The sequence below is a fragment of the Amyelois transitella genome, chromosome W (assembly GCF_032362555.1).
Source record: "Amyelois transitella isolate CPQ chromosome W, ilAmyTran1.1, whole genome shotgun sequence".
Classification (NCBI taxonomy): domain Eukaryota; kingdom Metazoa; phylum Arthropoda; class Insecta; order Lepidoptera; family Pyralidae; genus Amyelois; species Amyelois transitella.
Window position 1 is genome coordinate 336,364 of NC_083536.1, and position 20,363 is coordinate 356,726.

At 37.6% G+C, this 20,363-nt stretch overlaps 5 protein-coding genes across 5 annotated transcripts; 3 read left to right on the forward strand and 2 right to left on the reverse strand.

Annotated features, from left to right (window-relative positions):
* Nucleotides 1–4,218: 4,218 nt before the first annotated feature.
* LOC106139484 (putative nuclease HARBI1) lies at nucleotides 4,219–6,353 on the forward strand. The gene is made up of 5 exons (XM_060954214.1): nucleotides 4,219–4,528; nucleotides 4,667–4,857; nucleotides 4,950–5,082; nucleotides 5,307–5,448; nucleotides 5,868–6,353. Exons 1-3 carry the CDS (start codon nucleotides 4,304–4,306, stop codon nucleotides 5,065–5,067), a joined length of 534 nt encoding a protein of 177 aa, XP_060810197.1. The 5' UTR covers nucleotides 4,219–4,303; the 3' UTR covers nucleotides 5,068–5,082; nucleotides 5,307–5,448; nucleotides 5,868–6,353.
* A 10-nt stretch (nucleotides 6,354–6,363) lies between these two features.
* LOC132904286 (myb-related transcription factor, partner of profilin-like) lies at nucleotides 6,364–8,039 on the reverse strand. The gene is made up of 5 exons (XM_060954215.1): nucleotides 7,805–8,039; nucleotides 7,549–7,619; nucleotides 7,277–7,409; nucleotides 6,752–6,934; nucleotides 6,364–6,539 (listed from the first exon to the last, which is right to left on the reverse strand). Exons 2-5 carry the CDS (start codon nucleotides 7,608–7,610, stop codon nucleotides 6,435–6,437), a joined length of 483 nt encoding a protein of 160 aa, XP_060810198.1. The 5' UTR covers nucleotides 7,611–7,619; nucleotides 7,805–8,039; the 3' UTR covers nucleotides 6,364–6,434.
* On the forward strand, nucleotides 7,970–8,989 carry LOC132904327 (uncharacterized). The gene has a single exon (XM_060954254.1). The coding sequence runs from the start codon at nucleotides 7,970–7,972 to the stop codon at nucleotides 8,987–8,989; it is 1,020 nt and encodes a 339-aa protein (XP_060810237.1).
* Nucleotides 8,990–9,871: 882 nt separating this feature from the next.
* Nucleotides 9,872–11,547, reverse strand: LOC132904243 (myb-related transcription factor, partner of profilin-like). The gene is made up of 5 exons (XM_060954167.1): nucleotides 11,313–11,547; nucleotides 11,057–11,127; nucleotides 10,785–10,917; nucleotides 10,260–10,442; nucleotides 9,872–10,047 (listed from the first exon to the last, which is right to left on the reverse strand). Exons 2-5 carry the CDS (start codon nucleotides 11,116–11,118, stop codon nucleotides 9,943–9,945), a joined length of 483 nt encoding a protein of 160 aa, XP_060810150.1. The 5' UTR covers nucleotides 11,119–11,127; nucleotides 11,313–11,547; the 3' UTR covers nucleotides 9,872–9,942.
* On the forward strand, nucleotides 11,478–12,497 carry LOC132904328 (uncharacterized). The gene has a single exon (XM_060954255.1). The coding sequence runs from the start codon at nucleotides 11,478–11,480 to the stop codon at nucleotides 12,495–12,497; it is 1,020 nt and encodes a 339-aa protein (XP_060810238.1).
* The last annotated feature ends 7,866 nt before the right edge of the window (nucleotides 12,498–20,363 follow it).

Below are 20,363 nucleotides of genomic sequence, written 5' to 3' on the forward strand. Positions count from 1 at the left end.
TATCTTCATTCTATTCTTATGATTGGTAATGTATTGTTGTAACAAATGAGCAGATAGATCGATGTTAATAGGGTCTCGAGGGTCAAAGTGCCCAGTGATTAACTCTATTGGTTTACATTTAGTAAAACTATGTATACTATGGTTGTAACCTAGAAGGGCGTATGGCATTAAATTAATAGTAGATTCATTCTTATGCTGGATTTTTAAAATACGGAGATGTTCAAGGATTGTTGAGTGGAACCTTTCCACTATACCATTTTCATTTGGAGTATGGGGTGCTATCCTATGATGCTGAATTTTATGAAGTTTTACAAATTCTGAAAGTAACTGATTTGTGAATTCCGGCCCATTATCAGAAACTAGTGTTATAGGTATACCATGGTGAGTAGAAAACTTTAGTAATGCTTGAACTACGCTTACCGCAGTACCATCTCTCAAGTAATAGACCTGAGCATATTTGGAAAAGGCGTCTATTATCGTCATAAATTTTTCATTTTGTATAGATAAAAGATCTACGTGAACTAATTCAAAAGGTTTGCTAGCAGGTGGGACTACACAGAATTTTTGTTGTACTGGATTTCGATCGTACTTAGCTTGCCCACATATTGTGCAATCATTAATAAATTTAGTTATGTGTTCGCGCATTTTTGGCCAATAGTACTTGTGAGATAGTGCTAAAAAGCATTCGTTTATACCGCGATGGTTCGTCTTTCCATCATGGTATTTACTGATAATTTCTTGTTGCTTAAGGTATTCTCTAACATTCTCTATTTCTCTTTTAGCTAAGACAAGGTTCATAGCTGAATTTTTGAAGGTATTTTGTATTATAGGTATTATAGAATACATAGCTGTAGGTGGATGAATTAATAGGCCAGTTTTAATTTTAGGGTGAACGTATTCACGTATAGCGTTTATGACGTCTTCCTGAAGGTTGGACTCTGAAATTTGTATAGAAAATCTAGAATGCGTATCAAATGGTTTGGTAGCGACTGTTTTAGCTTTAATATCGTTAACCACAGTAAGAACCATTTGTCTAGTGAATTTATTTAAGGGGTCATCTGTGATCGGGACTTCCAAGATGGGAGCTTCTGCATCTGTATGAGCTATGAGAGTTTCAGAACCAGCAATTTCCGGTACTGTTACTGTATCAGGTCCATCGAGAGGGTCTTGTTCCGATGGGTTAACAGCTATTGAGCTAGCGATCTCATTATTAATCTCAACGCGAGATAATGCATCTGCGTTAGTGTTGCGTGTTCCTGGTTTATATGCAACTGTGAAATCGTATTCACTCAATTTTAAACGCCATCTTGTAAGTCTCGAGTTGGGCTCTTTTAGATTCATTACCCATTGTAAAGGCTTATGATCAGTTAAAATTTTAAATTTTCGTCCAAATAGATAAGGTCTAAAATACTTAGTTGCCCAAACTATAGCCAATAGTTCTTTTTCTATAGTACTGTAATTTAGCTCACTTGAGTTCAATGTGCGTGAAGCATATGAAATTGGTTTATCGGACCCTATTGGGCCTTGTGATAGAATCGCGCCTATTGCGACATTAGCAAGAATTCCTTATTAAAATCGGGGTACTGAAGAATGGGGTCATTTGTTAAAAGGGTTTTACACTGTTCAAAACAACGTGTATAATTTTGATCTAAAGTAATTTTGCTACCTTTTTTTAGGCACTGAGTTAGGGGCTTTGTGACACGAGCAAAATCAGGGATGAATTTCCTATAATACCCTAGTAAACCGAGAAAACGCTTGATTTCGGTAGTAGTCTTAGGCAAGGGATATTTAGTTATGGCTTCAATTTTACTAGGATTAGGTTTCACACCATCTGCGCTAATTACATGACCAAAAAACTCAGTCTCTAACTTCAAAAATTCGGACTTGTCAAGCTGAATCTTGAAATTAGAGTCTCGTAGTTTTTTGAATACTTTTTCTAGATTTACCATGTGCTCCTGAAGGGATGTACTATACACTATTATATCATCTAAATAAACTAGGCACACATCGTTTTGAAGATCCCTGAGCACATTATCCATCACCCTTTGAAAGGTTGATGGCGAATTTTTCAATCCCATGGGCATCCTCAAGAATTCGTAATGCCCATTTTCAACGTTAAATGCAGTTTTATGGATATCCTGAGCGTTCATTTCAACTTGATAGAAACCACTAGCCAAATCTAAGGTAGTAAAATATTGGCACTTGCCTAGCTTATCCAATACATCGGTTATATTTGGGATAGGGTACTTGTCATCAATTGTTTTCTCGTTAACTTTCCTGAAATCTACTACTAATCGCCATTTGGTCTTGCCTGAAGCATCGACCTTTTTGGGAACAACCCAAATGGGTGAGCTCCAAGCGGACTCAGATGGACGTATGATATTCTGCTCTAACATTTTAGTTATCTGATCTTTAACTTCTTGTCTATGCACAAAGGGATATCTATAACTCTTAGTATATACAGGAGCCTCATCCGTGGTTTTAATGCTGTGTTTTATCTTATTAGTGAACGTTAAAGGTTCACCTTCTAGGTAGAATACATCGGCATAACGCTCACATAACGCTCTTAAATTAGCTAGTTCTTCAGGATTTAAATGTTCAGTACGGAGTTTAGGTAAAACTAGTTCGGCGCGTTTAGCTATTTCAGTATAATCGTTACTAGTAAACTCAACATTAAATAATTCTATTGACACGGGACGATCCATAGAGAAAATGACGTCATTACCTGTTGGATTAGTGACCTCAACCCAACCACGACTGTCTTTTACTTCAGTTAAGCAATCCGATATTAAACAGTTACACATAGTTTGGTTAGACACTAATACATCACCATCTTTGGCGTTAATTGGTACTCTTACTAATTTTGAAGACTGAGCCGGGATTATATCCTCATAAAGATTAACATTACGCGAATCATATAATTTTATAGGTATATTAGCATTCTTAGTAGATAATATATTGTTCTTTAAATCTATATTAGACTCCCAACTATTAAGTAAATCTAGTCCTATAAGGCCGTCAAAGAATTGATGGAAGTCGTAAACAAATAGGGTAATGTTATCTTGTTCATTAAATTCCGAAAAACACGGTAATGTAATGGAATAGTTATTTTTACTAGTCGCATGAATACTGGTCACTTCGAAAGGTTCATAGTTTAATGGCCGCTAGGTGGCGTAACATCAACACAGTGCTCCGTAGAATTTTTAATTTTTAAAATACTTAATGTTATTGAACTAGCCAAGTGACAATATAAATTTGATTCTTAAACTGCAATAGCCAAGTGTGAGTGTTTGTGACACAAAATACCATTGGATTATGGAAATAACGGGACTTTCAGATAAGTTACTATAACGTCAGGGAATGAACACTTTACATTAACATTTTTGTGTATATATTAGCAGTGACTTATACTTGAACTGGATACACACTATCAATAAACTTTAGAGCAGTGAAACATACATTAATTTTAAATTTTCAATATTAACGTATTATTTACTATAGCGGCGCCATTAACTTTTCGCTACTCCACGGCAGAGGGCGCTGATCGTGAAGATAAATTTACCGCCATCTACATTGTATTGTGAGAACTAAGATATAAGTGGTATAGGGCAGATATTTGCAGTCTCAGTCATTCACTCACAGAGGGCGACACTGGTATAAAGTAAATCCATAAAATGAAACCGTCATCGTTAAAGTCCACCATGGCTGAAAACTGTGCTGCCTGTTCAAATTCATTGTCGAAGAAGGAATATCTGCGCTGTGTACTTTGTAAATCGGCATATGATATAATTTGTTTAAATATAAGCGTTCAACGTTACCGCTCATTTTATTCTGCGGATTCAGAGAAAAAGAAGACCTGGAGGTGTCCTGAATGTGTAAATAAAATACCAAAACAAGGAAACCTTACTACTCCTGGGGGCTTAGACAAAGTAACATTTTGAAAACGATGACGAAGTTCGGCAATAAAAAAATGTATGGGATGACATAAGCCTTCGCTAAATCACGTGATCGATCGAGATCGATAACAAAATTGGTAGACAATGTTTACATTCATGTCGAAAACGAAACGAAATCGTCAATTAGCGAATTGTTTATTCGCCTATTTCAATACAAATGCGTAGCCAAGCGGCACTTTTGACGTTCGCTTTCTCTTCGGGAGCGATCGTTCGATTCGACATGTGTTCGCCATAATAACGAAAGCTTGGGGGCTGACGATATCGCTACAAAATGGCCGAAAATTACAGTCAGCTGTGATTTGTGTACAAGGGCTACGTTGCGTTAATACAGTTTTATTTATATAAAAATGCATTCTTTACGTTTATTGTGGGCTGCACATAATGAGAATACGTGGGTGAGGCGTCAAAGGCGATTTTCATCAAGAAGACATATGGAAACGATTGAAGATATGCCGGAATTGTTGTTTATACAACATTTCAGGCTTGATAAAAAAACTTTTCGACGATTATGCGACGAACTAAAAAGATATACTGGATTGAAAGGATCCAATGAAATTTCCCTGGAAGTGAAGGTAAGAACTTTCATAAGGATTAACCTCATAGGGAAATAAGTATACTTATCTCTAAACTTAGAATACTTATAGAAATTTCTATAGTCTAATCCTATAAAGAAAACCACACGAGTATGCAGAGACATTACTGTTTTTCAGGTGCTGTGTACTCTAAGCTTTTTAGCCACAGGGTCATACCAGACAATTGTAGGTGTGGGACAATATTTGACACAGCGGACTACAAGTCGCTGTGTCAGGGAGGTTGTGAATTCTTTAAATCACAATTGGATGGTCAGCAGGTGGATAATGTTTCCACAAACACCACATGAGAGATCTTTAATCAAAGAGAAGTAAGTGTAATTATAAAGATATAAAACCTTTCTTAATATTTGTCACCTAGGCCTACAGCCAGTATTTGTTATAAAATTGTTAACATTTCCAGATTCCATATAAGACATAATTTGCCTGGAATTATTGGGTGCATTAATTGTACCCATATAGCTATAGTAAGACCAGAGGAGGATGAATATTCATTTTTTAATAGAAAAGGATATCATTAATTAAATGTTCAAGTGGTAAGAAACTAGACTTAATTTTTATTATCAAAACACCTAAATATACTACTCTTTATATGTTGTGCAATAAAGTGTTAATTCAATTCAAATGGCCTGAATATACCTGTCAAAGGTATCACATGTAAATAAATATATAGGGACAAATCACACAGATTGAGTATTATATAACTTTTAATCAATTGTTATATCCCCAAAACAAATTGTTTTGTATATTTTTTCCCCAGATATGCGATTTCGATTTAAAAATAGTTAATGTCAATTCAAAATTTGGTGGTGCTACACATGACTCCCACATATGGTCCGCTAGTCATGTAGAGACTTTCATGCGAGGGCTTCATGAAAGTGGTGAACATGTTTGGTTATTAGGTATGTAAGACATTTTTTCTTATATTTCATTGCAAACCATAATAGATAAAAAACTTATATGGAATAAACATATGTAAAGTATTTCATTTAAATAATACATCTACTTCTATAAACTATTGGAAATCAACTAAATTAAATTAGTATTCATTGTTTGCCACCCAAGTATACATTATAGTTCTTCAATTTATTTTGAACTAGAGGCCGCCCGCGACTTCGTCCGCATGGAAACCCTATCAATTCGCGGGAATTCTGGGATAAAAAGTAGCCTATGTGTTATTCTGGGTCTTCAGCTACCGACATACCAAATTTCATGGTAATCGGTTCAGTAGTTTTTGCGTGAAAGAGTAACAAACATCCATACAAACTTTCGCCTTTATAATAGTAGTAGGATAAAATATTTATTGAGTATGTAATTTCAGGGGATTCTGGATATCCACAGCGACCTTGGTTGATGACGCTTATACTAGATGCTGAACAAGGGTCCCAAGAAGAAATATATACCAGACGTCATGTGCAAGCCAGATCTCGCATAGAACGATGTTTTGGATTACTGAAGGCTCGTTGGAGGTGTATGCTTTGACACCGTGTTCTTCACTATCAGCCTTACGTGGCTAGCAGAATTATTAACGCATGTTGTGTATTGCATAATATTGCAATACATGCTAAACTACCTGCTCCAACAGATATGCCAGCTGAGGCTCTTGATGGTAGTGAAGATCAAAGTATACAGCATAACACCTCTACAACCAACACTAATCAAAACGAGTTAATTCGAGGAAGGGCTATGTGAAATTATCTAGTCAGTAGAATGCAGCATTCTACTGACTAGATAATTCTGTCTGTATATAATTTATAGTTTCATTTTATTTAAGCTTAAGTATATTTTCTTAAGTTAGTATCAAATGAAAAAGAAAATAATAATAATAATATAACAATTTTAATAAGTATCCAGTCTTTTAACTTATCAATATACTTATCTACTTATTTTAATATTTAACCACACCACCACCATAGTCCACATATACTGGATCATCTTCTTGGGCAACAACTGCAGATGATTGAGAGGGTGCAGGTGCAGAAGATTGAGGTCTCTGAAAAAGTTATTATGGTGATATTTATTGAATATGTAGATACTTAATTAAATAGTATACTGTTTTATCTAATTATATATGTGTAATGGCTAAAATTTTTAATTTCTAATATTCAAGTACAATATTTATTCAACAAGATTTACCTAGTTAGTATTGATTTTTAGCTAATAATTTTGTTACATGAGGTACTGGAAAATAAGGTTAATACATACACTAAATCCAAGCTCTTGTATAGAGTCTTGTCCTTCCACTGCTGTTGGGCCGATAATAGCCAGAACCCTTTCCTCCAAATGCGACAAGGATTTCTGACTAGCCGGTCCACCTCCAGTCCCTCTGGCATGTTGTCGCAAGGTCAGACCTTTTTTCTTAGTCTTGGATTTTAAATCGGCCCATACCTTTTTGGAATTATCAGTCATAAGTATGCATACAACCACATAAGTTGAAAATTGGTCTCCACACTCCACTGGACCGAAAAATTCCTAACATCCCTGTTACCTCTTCTTGCACATATGTGATAATAATATATGATATTCTAGGTGCTTGATTTGCACATCAAAGCAGATTGTAACTTGTGACTTTATCTATACCAGATCCACATCCAAATTGCTTGGCATGTAATATGTAGAAAAGATTATTAAATATAACTAAATATCTGAGTAATTTCCATAGAAAGAACTTATAATCACAAAGACTCTTCAAATACGGCTATTGGAATAGAATTGCTAGTCATTACTTACTTTTTTCCACTTGTCTGTTGTTTTGTTGACACCACCACCAACGGAATTTAATATATTAGTAAGATCAGACCATAATTGGTCTGACCGTACTCGACCTTGTGCCCCTGCAACAGGCCTAGCCAGGTCCCCATGACTGTAACATAAGCAACGGTTCAATACACAAATGCTTCATTGTTATTATCGCGTCATTGTTTACATTAGCGATTGAAATGGTACCAAAGTTTTGTACGATTGAATTTAAAAGAAATGGAAAATAACTTGGATTTACCTACCTTTCCATATACTCCAGTAGAGTTGAGAGTTGTTCGGGACTTGCCCTTACCCTAGAATCCATTCTTTAACACTAAAAATAAAAAAAATAACTATATTTATTTTGAACAGTTACAATCACGATGATTCTATTTAATTTTGAAGAAATCTACGTAAAAACTATGTAAAAACACTCTAATAATTTAACACTATCAAAGTTTTGCTATAAGATTATTAAAAAGCGTCAAGAATTAATAATATCAATTAAAAACGACTCACCACACTCACAGTAAACACTCACTTAAACTTTAGAATAATCCCGCTTTGTTTGTTCCAATTTGAAACTGACAGCTAAATTTTCGTTACCATAGCCAATATTCGTTTGTTTATCGAACGATCCGTTCGACACAACGATCGCGACAATTGCGTTACATTGGCTAGGAAATGTTTATCGTTATCTCTAAGACGAAAAAGAACTTCGACATCGTTTCGTTAAGAAGCGATACTACATTGTCTAAGCCTCCTGTCCGTGTACAGCAGTCGATACCAGTCAGCAACAGTGATGAGAGTATGACGACCTCTACGGGCCCATCTGGTGACAACCAAAACGTGACACTGAGGATGAAACCTACACCTGCTGTGGAGGAGTTCGTATTAAATGACTCAAGGGACGAATCTATAAACTCACAGGATCCTATGACGGATGTGAAGGCATTAGCGGAGGAACTTCGAGCTATGCGACGAGAGATTAGCAGGATGTGCGATAAAATCGACAAAATTGACTCTTTTGCCAACACAGTCAATATGCGAATGGACAGGATGGAGGCGAGAATAGATTCTCTTGAAAACAAGAAAACAGAATTTGAAAGTTGTAGAATAATTGCGCTAGAGGAAACAGTGTCTCAACTAAAATTAGAAATTCAGGATCGGGATCAAGAGGTACTCGGAAACGATATTGAAATCGCTAGCTTCCCAGAGGGAAAAAATGAAAACACGACCCATTTGATCTTGACAGTAGCCAAAAAGCTAGGCGTAGAACTGGAAGAGCGTGATGTAGTTAAGGCGCAACGAGTGGGGCCGGTGCCTGCGCCCGCGGAGGAAGGCGCGGTGCGGCGACCGCGGCCTCTCGTGGTGCGGCTGGCGCGGCGCGATACCCGCGACTCGCTGCTGCGCGCGGCGCGCGTGCGTCGCGGCGTCACTACGGAGGGCATGGATCTCCAGGCTCCGGGTCCATCACGTAAGTTTTATGTAAACGAGAGGCTCACCAAAGTAAACAGACGCCTATTTCAAAAGGCGCGAGAGGCGGCAAAGCGCGCAAATTTCAGATTCGTATGGACCCGTGAGGGTAAAATATATACAAGGAAAGAGCAGGGAACGGCAAGTATCCGGCTTCGCACGGATTGTGACATAGTCAGGGTTTTTGAAGACTGTAATGTTGGGTCCGAATATGGAAATATGCAATAACATAGTATTACTATTTTTTAACAAAAACAAAGCTATTTTTCTGGATACTATATGTTTCATGTTAATTTGTTTTAATATTTTATTGTACTGTTTTGTGGGTTTTTTGGGAATTTTGTTGGTCTACTTTAAGATATATTTTCTGATTGATGTATTAAAAAATGCTTATACATCCGGTATATGTGTTATATGTTTGTTATATACTTATATTAGTAATATTTTTTTGAACAAGCTTCATCATTTCCTACGTTGTCTCTCACAAAATATTGTTTGCCTAATATTGAGATGCATGTTATTGACGGTCTATCCACGGCTATGTTATTCCAAAAGAGTATATGAAATCACAAGATATGATGAACTAATGTTATATGGACTGTTATATTATAATATGTATCATACTATATATTATACTACGTATTATACTATGTATCATAATATATATCAGGGTACCTTTTTTATAATAAATATATATATAATAGTTGTATCTATTTATCGTCTTATTTGGCGCCACTTAACGGTTTTAAAATTACTCCTAGATAATTGCTTTTATATACAGCTTTCGTTTAGTTTTGTTATAAGGTTTATACAGCGGAAAAATTTCACAATAGGACTTTTGAACCCTGGTTCACTCGGAAATCGACGTAAGCATGACGAGTTACGGGTCGCTATACAGCGACATGCAGTCGACGTACTGGCCATAAATGAAACGTGGATTTATGAAGGCGAAGATGCACGCGCTCCCAATGTACCTGGGTACAGACTACGACACGTGCCGCGCTCTGTGTTTGCCCCAAAAGACAAAGGAGGCGGAGTCTATAATTTATAGTTTCATTTTATTTAAGCTTAAGTATATTTTCTTAAGTTAGTATCAAATGAAAAAGAAAATAATAATAATAATATAACAATTTTAATAAGTATCCAGTCTTTTAACTTATCAATATACTTATCTACTTATTTTAATATTTAACCACACCACCACCATAGTCCACATATACTGGATCATCTTCTTGGGCAACAACTGCAGATGATTGAGAGGGTGCAGGTGCAGAAGATTGAGGTCTCTGAAAAAGTTATTATGGTGATATTTATTGAATATGTAGATACTTAATTAAATAGTATACTGTTTTATCTAATTATATATGTGTAATGGCTAAAATTTTTAATTTCTAATATTCAAGTACAATATTTATTCAACAAGATTTACCTAGTTAGTATTGATTTTTAGCTAATAATTTTGTTACATGAGGTACTGGAAAATAAGGTTAATACATACACTAAATCCAAGCTCTTGTATAGAGTCTTGTCCTTCCACTGCTGTTGGGCCGATAATAGCCAGAACCCTTTCCTCCAAATGCGACAAGGATTTCTGACTAGCCGGTCCACCTCCAGTCCCTCTGGCATGTTGTCGCAAGGTCAGACCTTTTTTCTTAGTCTTGGATTTTAAATCGGCCCATACCTTTTTGGAATTATCAGTCATAAGTATGCATACAACCACATAAGTTGAAAATTGGTCTCCACACTCCACTGGACCGAAAAATTCCTAACATCCCTGTTACCTCTTCTTGCACATATGTGATAATAATATATGATATTCTAGGTGCTTGATTTGCACATCAAAGCAGATTGTAACTTGTGACTTTATCTATACCAGATCCACATCCAAATTGCTTGGCATGTAATATGTAGAAAAGATTATTAAATATAACTAAATATCTGAGTAATTTCCATAGAAAGAACTTATAATCACAAAGACTCTTCAAATACGGCTATTGGAATAGAATTGCTAGTCATTACTTACTTTTTTCCACTTGTCTGTTGTTTTGTTGACACCACCACCAACGGAATTTAATATATTAGTAAGATCAGACCATAATTGGTCTGACCGTACTCGACCTTGTGCCCCTGCAACAGGCCTAGCCAGGTCCCCATGACTGTAACATAAGCAACGGTTCAATACACAAATGCTTCATTGTTATTATCGCGTCATTGTTTACATTAGCGATTGAAATGGTACCAAAGTTTTGTACGATTGAATTTAAAAGAAATGGAAAATAACTTGGATTTACCTACCTTTCCATATACTCCAGTAGAGTTGAGAGTTGTTCGGGACTTGCCCTTACCCTAGAATCCATTCTTTAACACTAAAAATAAAAAAAATAACTATATTTATTTTGAACAGTTACAATCACGATGATTCTATTTAATTTTGAAGAAATCTACGTAAAAACTATGTAAAAACACTCTAATAATTTAACACTATCAAAGTTTTGCTATAAGATTATTAAAAAGCGTCAAGAATTAATAATATCAATTAAAAACGACTCACCACACTCACAGTAAACACTCACTTAAACTTTAGAATAATCCCGCTTTGTTTGTTCCAATTTGAAACTGACAGCTAAATTTTCGTTACCATAGCCAATATTCGTTTGTTTATCGAACGATCCGTTCGACACAACGATCGCGACAATTGCGTTACATTGGCTAGGAAATGTTTATCGTTATCTCTAAGACGAAAAAGAACTTCGACATCGTTTCGTTAAGAAGCGATACTACATTGTCTAAGCCTCCTGTCCGTGTACAGCAGTCGATACCAGTCAGCAACAGTGATGAGAGTATGACGACCTCTACGGGCCCATCTGGTGACAACCAAAACGTGACACTGAGGATGAAACCTACACCTGCTGTGGAGGAGTTCGTATTAAATGACTCAAGGGACGAATCTATAAACTCACAGGATCCTATGACGGATGTGAAGGCATTAGCGGAGGAACTTCGAGCTATGCGACGAGAGATTAGCAGGATGTGCGATAAAATCGACAAAATTGACTCTTTTGCCAACACAGTCAATATGCGAATGGACAGGATGGAGGCGAGAATAGATTCTCTTGAAAACAAGAAAACAGAATTTGAAAGTTGTAGAATAATTGCGCTAGAGGAAACAGTGTCTCAACTAAAATTAGAAATTCAGGATCGGGATCAAGAGGTACTCGGAAACGATATTGAAATCGCTAGCTTCCCAGAGGGAAAAAATGAAAACACGACCCATTTGATCTTGACAGTAGCCAAAAAGCTAGGCGTAGAACTGGAAGAGCGTGATGTAGTTAAGGCGCAACGAGTGGGGCCGGTGCCTGCGCCCGCGGAGGAAGGCGCGGTGCGGCGACCGCGGCCTCTCGTGGTGCGGCTGGCGCGGCGCGATACCCGCGACTCGCTGCTGCGCGCGGCGCGCGTGCGTCGCGGCGTCACTACGGAGGGCATGGATCTCCAGGCTCCGGGTCCATCACGTAAGTTTTATGTAAACGAGAGGCTCACCAAAGTAAACAGACGCCTATTTCAAAAGGCGCGAGAGGCGGCAAAGCGCGCAAATTTCAGATTCGTATGGACCCGTGAGGGTAAAATATATACAAGGAAAGAGCAGGGAACGGCAAGTATCCGGCTTCGCACGGATTGTGACATAGTCAGGGTTTTTGAAGACTGTAATGTTGGGTCCGAATATGGAAATATGCAATAACATAGTATTACTATTTTTTAACAAAAACAAAGCTATTTTTCTGGATACTATATGTTTCATGTTAATTTGTTTTAATATTTTATTGTACTGTTTTGTGGGTTTTTTGGGAATTTTGTTGGTCTACTTTAAGATATATTTTCTGATTGATGTATTAAAAAATGCTTATACATCCGGTATATGTGTTATATGTTTGTTATATACTTATATTAGTAATATTTTTTTGAACAAGCTTCATCATTTCCTACGTTGTCTCTCACAAAATATTGTTTGCCTAATATTGAGATGCATGTTATTGACGGTCTATCCACGGCTATGTTATTCCAAAAGAGTATATGAAATCACAAGATATGATGAACTAATGTTATATGGACTGTTATATTATAATATGTATCATACTATATATTATACTACGTATTATACTATGTATCATAATATATATCAGGGTACCTTTTTTATAATAAATATATATATAATAGTTGTATCTATTTATCGTCTTATTTGGCGCCACTTAACGGTTTTAAAATTACTCCTAGATAATTGCTTTTATATACAGCTTTCGTTTAGTTTTGTTATAAGGTTTATACAGCGGAAAAATTTCACAATAGGACTTTTGAACCCTGGTTCACTCGGAAATCGACGTAAGCATGACGAGTTACGGGTCGCTATACAGCGACATGCAGTCGACGTACTGGCCATAAATGAAACGTGGATTTATGAAGGCGAAGATGCACGCGCTCCCAATGTACCTGGGTACAGACTACGACACGTGCCGCGCTCTGTGTTTGCCCCAAAAGACAAAGGAGGCGGAGTCGGCTTTTATCTTCGGCGTGGAATAAATGCGCGTGTGTTGGATCATCCTTATTGTCAAAATGTAGAACAGATGTGGATTAGTCTGAAACTAAATGGTTATAGAATCGCTATTGGTACCGCTTATCGTCCCCAGTGGATGAAAGTTGATATGTTTATAAATGCAATGACCGAGTCATTAAGTTCATTTTCACAATTCGACCATATAGTTTTAATTGGAGATTTTAACATAAACTTACTAATACCTACTGAATGGGACTCTAAAATACTCCTCAATTTTGTTGATTGTATGAATCTTCGGCAATACGTGGAGGAGGCGACGCATTTCACTGATCATTCGGCCAAACTATTGGATGTTGTGTGTAGCAGTGCAAAAGTCTTCAATGTTGTAGTGGACTATATACCAGAGTTAAGTCACCATGCTTTCATCTCATTCGAATTAAATATAAAAAAGCCTAAAGTAAAGCCTCGCTGGATAACTTATCGCCCTCTCAAAGATATTAACATTGAGGACTTTAATGCTGATGTGGGCACTATACAATGGGAAAAATTATTGTGTGACAATGTCAATGATTCGGTTACCGCCTTTACTGATCAAATCAATGCTTTGTTTGACCTTCATGCTCCCGTAAAAACCTCTTATATTAAAGAACAAAGTTACCCTTGGATAACTCAAACTATAAAGGACATGATGTGGCTTAGAGATGAGGCACATTCCAAAAGCAGGAAAACTAAATCGGATCAAGATAAATCAGCATATAAAGAGTTGAAAAAAGTTGTAAATGAAGCCTTACAGAGTGAAAAAACTGCTTATTTTCGATACAAAATAGATCAGAATTTGGGAAATTCTCGTACCTTATGGAAAAATATTAAACGCCATATTGAGTTTAATAAACAGCATACAGATTTACCTAGAAGTATTAGTAATCCAGATCTCATCAACAAGCATTTTCTTGATGTCCCTGGTAGTAATCATCCCATAAATATCGAAAAATTAACTCATTTGTGGTTCCATAGATTTGGTTCCACGGTTTTTAGTCTGAAAACCGTTGACGAGGAGACTGTATTTAAGATCATTAAACAGATTGATACCAACGCTCAGGGCGTTGATGGTATTTCGCTGAACATGATAATATTAACCTTGCCGCGCATTAGTTACAATAACCGCTATTATAAATAAGTCCATTACAAGTGGGGTTTTTCCAGATCTATGGAAAAATGCCATAATCGGGCCACTTCCAAAAGTCAGTAATCCTAAGGACTTTAATGATCTTCGTGCAATTAGTATTTTGCCATTTTTGTCTAAGATATTAGAAAAAGTCGTCTGCAAGCAAATGGTGGAATATCTGGTCAACAATAATATTTTACCATCTAAGCAATCGGGTTTTCGTTCTGGCAGAAGCACAGGCACGGCACTATTGGATGTGGTGGATGACATATTGACTGGAAGGGATGAGGGTAAGGGCTCGATTCTGGTGTTGCTAGATTATTCACGTGCTTTTGACACAATCAATCACACACTACTCATGGCTAAACTGGTGTACTATGGTTTTGATTCTCTTGCAATAAAATGGTTTTCTAATTATTTAACTGGTCGATTTCAGCGGGTACAAATTAACAATAGTGATGGTACTAAACTACTTTCGAATAATGTGTCTGTGAATAAAGGTGTTCCTCAGGGATCAATATTGGGGCCTATATTGTTCATATTGTATACTGCTGACTTGCCTCAATATATCAGTAGCAGTCAATATCATATTTATGCGGATGACCTACAAATATACCAGTCTTTTAAGCCGAGTAACACCATGACCGCGGTGGAAAATATAAATAGGGATCTTAAGAGGGTGGCTGAGTGGTCGGATGATAATGGTCTCGTACTTAATCCAACCAAGACTAAATATCTAATCATAGGTACTAAAGCACAGACCACTGGTATAAGGGAATGTGATCCAATAATTAAATTAAAAGACACCCATATACAAGAGGTATCTGAGGCTAGAAACCTTGGTGTTTTGATGGATAGTGATTTTCATTTCGAGAAACATGTTATTGAGACCATTAGAAATTGTTATTACCGGCTGAAGGTGCTGTATCAGATTCGAGAGCACTTAAGCACAGAATCACGTATCTGCTTGTGCGAGTCACTAATTCTGTCCAAACTGAACTATGCTGATGTTGTGATGGGAAAGTGTTTACTGGCCCGTACAAGAAATCTGATTCAGCGTTTACAAAACTCCTGCGCTCGATACTGTTTTTCTATCCCCCGTCGAGCTCATATATCACCTTATCTAAATCAAAACAATCTTCTTAATATGGAATCTAGGCGCAATCTTCACTTGGCTTCTCTTATTTTCGGTGTAATTAAAAACAAAAACCCATCATACTTGTACGATAAGTTAAAATTCAGTCAAAGAGCTAGAGTTGCAGACCGCTTATTATTTCCCGCGCACAGGACTGCTGCGTTCCGAGGTAGTTTCAGGTACGCTGCGACGCGTTGTTGGAACAACATTCCACCGCCTATTAGGCATTCTATGACCATTAAAACTTTTAAAGTTAAATTCAAAGAATACATTTTAAATGCTCAAAAGTCTTAACGTGCAGCGTTTACCTGAAATGCTTATTTTTTTCATAATATTAGTATTATCAGTATCGCGTCGCACGCGCTAGCGGACGGTCGCTGATTCACGAGCGAAGTTGCATTTTTTTACCAAAATGTCAACAACAGTGAAATGTGTGTCATGCAATATTGTGATTAATGAAGTGCTGGCTTTCATTTGTAATAAAATGGACATTATGGATGAAGAGAGTATCAACCGTATATGTGTTACAGCTTTCTCTCAAAGTGATATTGTGACAGCAAAGCGGTTACTGTATGAATCCTTATCGAAGACAATGAAAACTAGAAAACGTGATGGGAAAACTGTAAGAGACATTGAAGACATCCTCTGTACGCTAAAGGAAGCTGATCCTGAAACCTTGCCAATTTTCGTCGCAAGAGAATTACAGAAGCTACCCCCGGTACTTTTTGATCACGTCGATGTAACGCAAATTCTTAAGGACTTAGTAAAAATGCGTCAGGACATCAATAACGTGTCTCAGTACTATGCAAGTAAGGAAGATTTAAGCAAATTAAAACATGACATTGAAATCCTTAAAGGGACTACGGATGTGAACAATTTCCCTAGAAACATAAACGTAAATCCAAAAAGGGGTGCCTGTTCATTAGAGGGTTGCGAATATAGCAGTGGACCTATGGGGTTACCGCCTGTTGATAGTGAAAAGGATTTCTGCTCCTCATCTTCACCAAAACTAAAAAACCGTTACCAACATCAGCATCCGAAAGAAGGTATAAGTGAAAATAAATCTCCGGCCGTACAGATGCATAACGATGTGTCACCGTCGAACGTCATCAAATCAGCTGTGAGTGGACGGGTGGGAGTGGTAAACAACACAGAGTCGGTGACGAGCGAGTGCATGAGTCATGCGCCGCCTGTACCTACGCTTCCATTACGGACGGCCGGGCCTATCTACAATGACCGCGGGCCGCAGGAGAAAAAATCTTACACTCAAGTTTTGGAACAAGGTGAATGGAAATCTCAGGAAGAAAATAAGGAATGGGTATTAATACAAAGAAAGAGATTGAGAAATAGATTTATTGGTCAGAAAGGAAAGGCAGTTGTAGAATCTAATATGAAATTTAAAGCAGCCGACATTCGAATCCCGTTATATATTTACAACATAGCGAAGAATGTAACAGAGACAGATATTCAAAATTATATAAAAAATAAGACAGAAGTGCCTGTTGAATTGGAAAAGATTGTTATGAAAACGCCAAAAGAGTATAATGCATATAAAATCTATGTACCTAAAAGTAAGTTATCATACTTTTTGCAAGATGAATTTTGGCCGGAAGGAGTAGCTTATAGACGTTTCATAGATTTCAAGAGAAGTCAACGAAGTGGCCAAAAGCCAAGGACAGTTCATCAAAAACAATAAGTATGGCTGTTACAACTAAACTAATTAGCTTCAATTGTAAGAATGTACACCGGTCTGTTCCATGTTTGAGAAACCTGTGTCGGACTGCTGACATAATTGCATTACAAGAGACGTGGCTCTTACCACATGACCTACAGTCTCTGGGAACTATTGATGAAAATTTCGCGTTCACTGGCAAATCGGCAGTAGATACTTCCCAGGGTATACTTCGTGGGAGACCATACGGTGGAGTGGCACTATTGTGGAGGAAGTCTATATTCCCGCGTGTTTCGATAGTTGAGTGTAACAGTGTGCGTTTGGCGGCTATTATAATACACCTCGATGGTGGTAAGTCGATGCTAGTGATTACTGTGTATATGCCCACGGACTTGGCGGTGAATCTTACTGAGTTTACAGACTGTATGGGTGAAATAAGTACCTTAGTGGAGACATGTAGTATCGAATCTGTTTTTATTCTCGGGGACTTCAATGCACATCCCGGTGAGCAATTTTCACATGAGCTTTTAAATTTTTGTTACGAGAACTCGTGGTCGTGTATTGATATGGAACTTCTGCATAACGATACCTATACTTTTGTGAGTGACTCACACGGCACTCGCAGTTGGCTTGATCATTGTATTGTTACTAGTGCCGCGCGGAATTCTGTACTTAGTGCATCTGTATTGTACCATAATGTCTATTGGTCAGATCATCTACCTTTATTAATTGAGTGTAATATAAATAATATTCAATGTAAAATTTCGCTTTCCTCACAATCTTTAAATAAAATTAAATGGGGTGAAAGGGACAGAGAACAAATACAGAAATATACTGATATTTGTAATAGTAAATTGCGATTAATTGACTTTCCTGTAGATTTTTGTGCATGCGCTGACAAGTTGTGTTCTAATGTTGACCATAGAGTAAATTTGGAAGCTATGTATTGTGAGATAATATATATTTTGAGAGACTCAGCAAAATGTTGCTACAAGGATAAAAGAGTTAAGCAGCATAGGTACATTACAGGCTGGAATAAGCACGTAGGTACCGCTCACAGGGAGGCTCGGTTTTGGTATCAGTCGTGGTTGCAATATGGTAAACTGAGTTCTGGTTTTATTTATGATAAAATGCGCGAATCTAGGAAAATATTTAAAAGTAAACTAAAATACTGCCAAAACAATGAAAAACAAATAAAATTAGATATTATTGCTCAAAATCATGCTGATAAAAATTTTAAAAAATTTTGGAAAAACACTAATAAACTGAATCCGAGGTCGAGTGTCCCTGCGAGCGTAGATGGTAAGTTCGATCCAACCGATATAGCGAATGCTTTCCGTAACCAATTTAAGGTGGGGCCTTCCCTCCCTCAGGAGTCGCAGGTGTTTGGTGCTGGGTGTCGCGACGGGGACTCAACCGTCAGATTCTCTGCGCGCGAGGTCGCCTCGGTCATAAGTGGCATGGTTAGAGGTAAATCTCCCGGTCACGATGACCTCAGCATCGAGCATCTGAAGTACGCAGGGGTACACTTGCCGCGAGTTTTGTCCATGTTTTTTAATTTATGTATAAGTCATTCTTTCTTACCGAGTGAATTAATGTATACTATTGTGGTGCCTATTATAAAAAATAAAACGGGGGATGCCTCAAACTTGTCCAATTATAGGCCTATATCTTTAGCTACGGTTATTGCTAAAGTGCTGGACGGTTTGCTTGACAGAAGATTGGCCGAAAATATTAAAATCCATGATTTACAGTTTGGTTTTAAACCCAGTCTGTCAACGGAGAGTGCCATCTTCTGTCTCAAGCAAACTGTGCAGTACTACACGGCGAGGAAAACTCCAGTCTATGCGTGTTTTTTGGACTTGTCGCATGCATTCGATCTGGTGTCCTACAATTTATTGTGGAAAAAGCTACAATGTGAAACCAGTATACCTCCGGATATCATATCAATATTTCAATATTGGTATGATAACCAGAGGAACTGTGTCAAATGGGCTGGCTCGCGGTCGGATGAGTACGGGTTGAAATGCGGAATGAGACAGGGGGGTTTGACCTCGCCCAAGCTTTTCAACTTATACATTAACAGGCTGATCGAGGGACTCAGCAGCACCTACATAGGATGTCATGTAGGTGGGACGTGCATTAATAACATCAGCTACGCTGATGACATGGTGCTGCTGAGTCCATCGATGGGTGCCTTGAAGAAGCTTTTGCACATGTGTGAAGAGTATGCAGTGGCACACGGGCTCAGATATAACTCGCTTAAAAGCGAGTACATGGTTTTTGGAGCTGGGGCCGCGAGGAGTCAGCGCAGTGTGGCTTGTGTTACGTTAGGAGGTACTCAGTTGAAAAGAGTGGAAAAATTCAAATATCTGGGTCATTGGGTTACTGAAAGCTTGTCGGATACGGTTGATATTGAGAGAGAGCGTAGAGCGTTATCTGTTCGCTGTAATATGTTGATTCACAGATTTGCACGCTGTAGCAAACAAGTCAAACTAACACTTTTTAAAGCATACTGTCAGTCGTTCTACACGTGCGGCCTGTGGGTCGACTTCACGCAGCGGGCATATGGCGCACTGCGCGTTCAGTACAATAACGCGTTCAGGATGCTGTTCGGTCTGCCGCGTTTCTGCAGCGCGTCATCTATGTTCGCTGAGGCGCGCACCGATTGCTTCTACACAATCATCAGAAAGCGGTGCGCGTCGTTGCGGGCGCGAGTGCGCGGCGCGGCGGCACCGTCCTGAGCGTGTTGGCTGACCGATGGGACTCACCATTGTTTTGCCGCTGGATACAGCTTCTTGCTCCTGCTACTAGCTACCAATGTCTATAGTACAGGAATATCATTGGAAGCCAATTGTGTTACTTAATTATATAATATTCAATTTAAATGAATTGTTACTAACCCTAGAATAAGTTAAAATTAATTTTTACTAACATAATATGGATGCAAAATCTGAAATAAATTATTTTATTATTATTATTATTATTTGTCACACACACCCATTTATGCTTATATATATCTATATTGTATATAATACATACAACTACAATTTCATACTATATATTATATAATTGTATATATTA

Bases quoted from the DNA above. Each gene is read 5' to 3' on its own strand.
- LOC106139484 (XM_060954214.1), top strand. From the start codon at position 4,304: ATGCATTCTTTACGTTTATTGTGGGCTGCACATAATGAGAATACGTGG. The intron at 4,529-4,666 runs GTAAGAACTTTC...ACTGTTTTTCAG, and splicing joins AAATTTCCCTGGAAGTGAAG to GTGCTGTGTACTCTAAGCTT. The intron at 4,858-4,949 runs GTAAGTGTAATT...TAACATTTCCAG, and splicing joins AGATCTTTAATCAAAGAGAA to ATTCCATATAAGACATAATT.
- LOC132904243 (XM_060954167.1), bottom strand. From the start codon at position 11,118: ATGGATTCTAGGGTAAGGGCAAGTCCCGAACAACTCTCAACTCTACTG. The intron at 10,918-11,056 runs GTAGGTAAATCC...CTTATGTTACAG, and splicing joins CTACTGGAGTATATGGAAAG to TCATGGGGACCTGGCTAGGC. The intron at 10,048-10,259 runs GTATGTATTAAC...TAACTTTTTCAG, and splicing joins TACAAGAGCTTGGATTTAGT to AGACCTCAATCTTCTGCACC.
- LOC132904328 (XM_060954255.1), top strand. From the start codon at position 11,478: ATGTTTATCGTTATCTCTAAGACGAAAAAGAACTTCGACATCGTTTCG.
- LOC132904327 (XM_060954254.1), top strand. From the start codon at position 7,970: ATGTTTATCGTTATCTCTAAGACGAAAAAGAACTTCGACATCGTTTCG.
- LOC132904286 (XM_060954215.1), bottom strand. From the start codon at position 7,610: ATGGATTCTAGGGTAAGGGCAAGTCCCGAACAACTCTCAACTCTACTG. The intron at 7,410-7,548 runs GTAGGTAAATCC...CTTATGTTACAG, and splicing joins CTACTGGAGTATATGGAAAG to TCATGGGGACCTGGCTAGGC. The intron at 6,935-7,276 runs GTAAGTAATGAC...AATTCCAAAAAG, and splicing joins CAACAGACAAGTGGAAAAAA to GTATGGGCCGATTTAAAATC.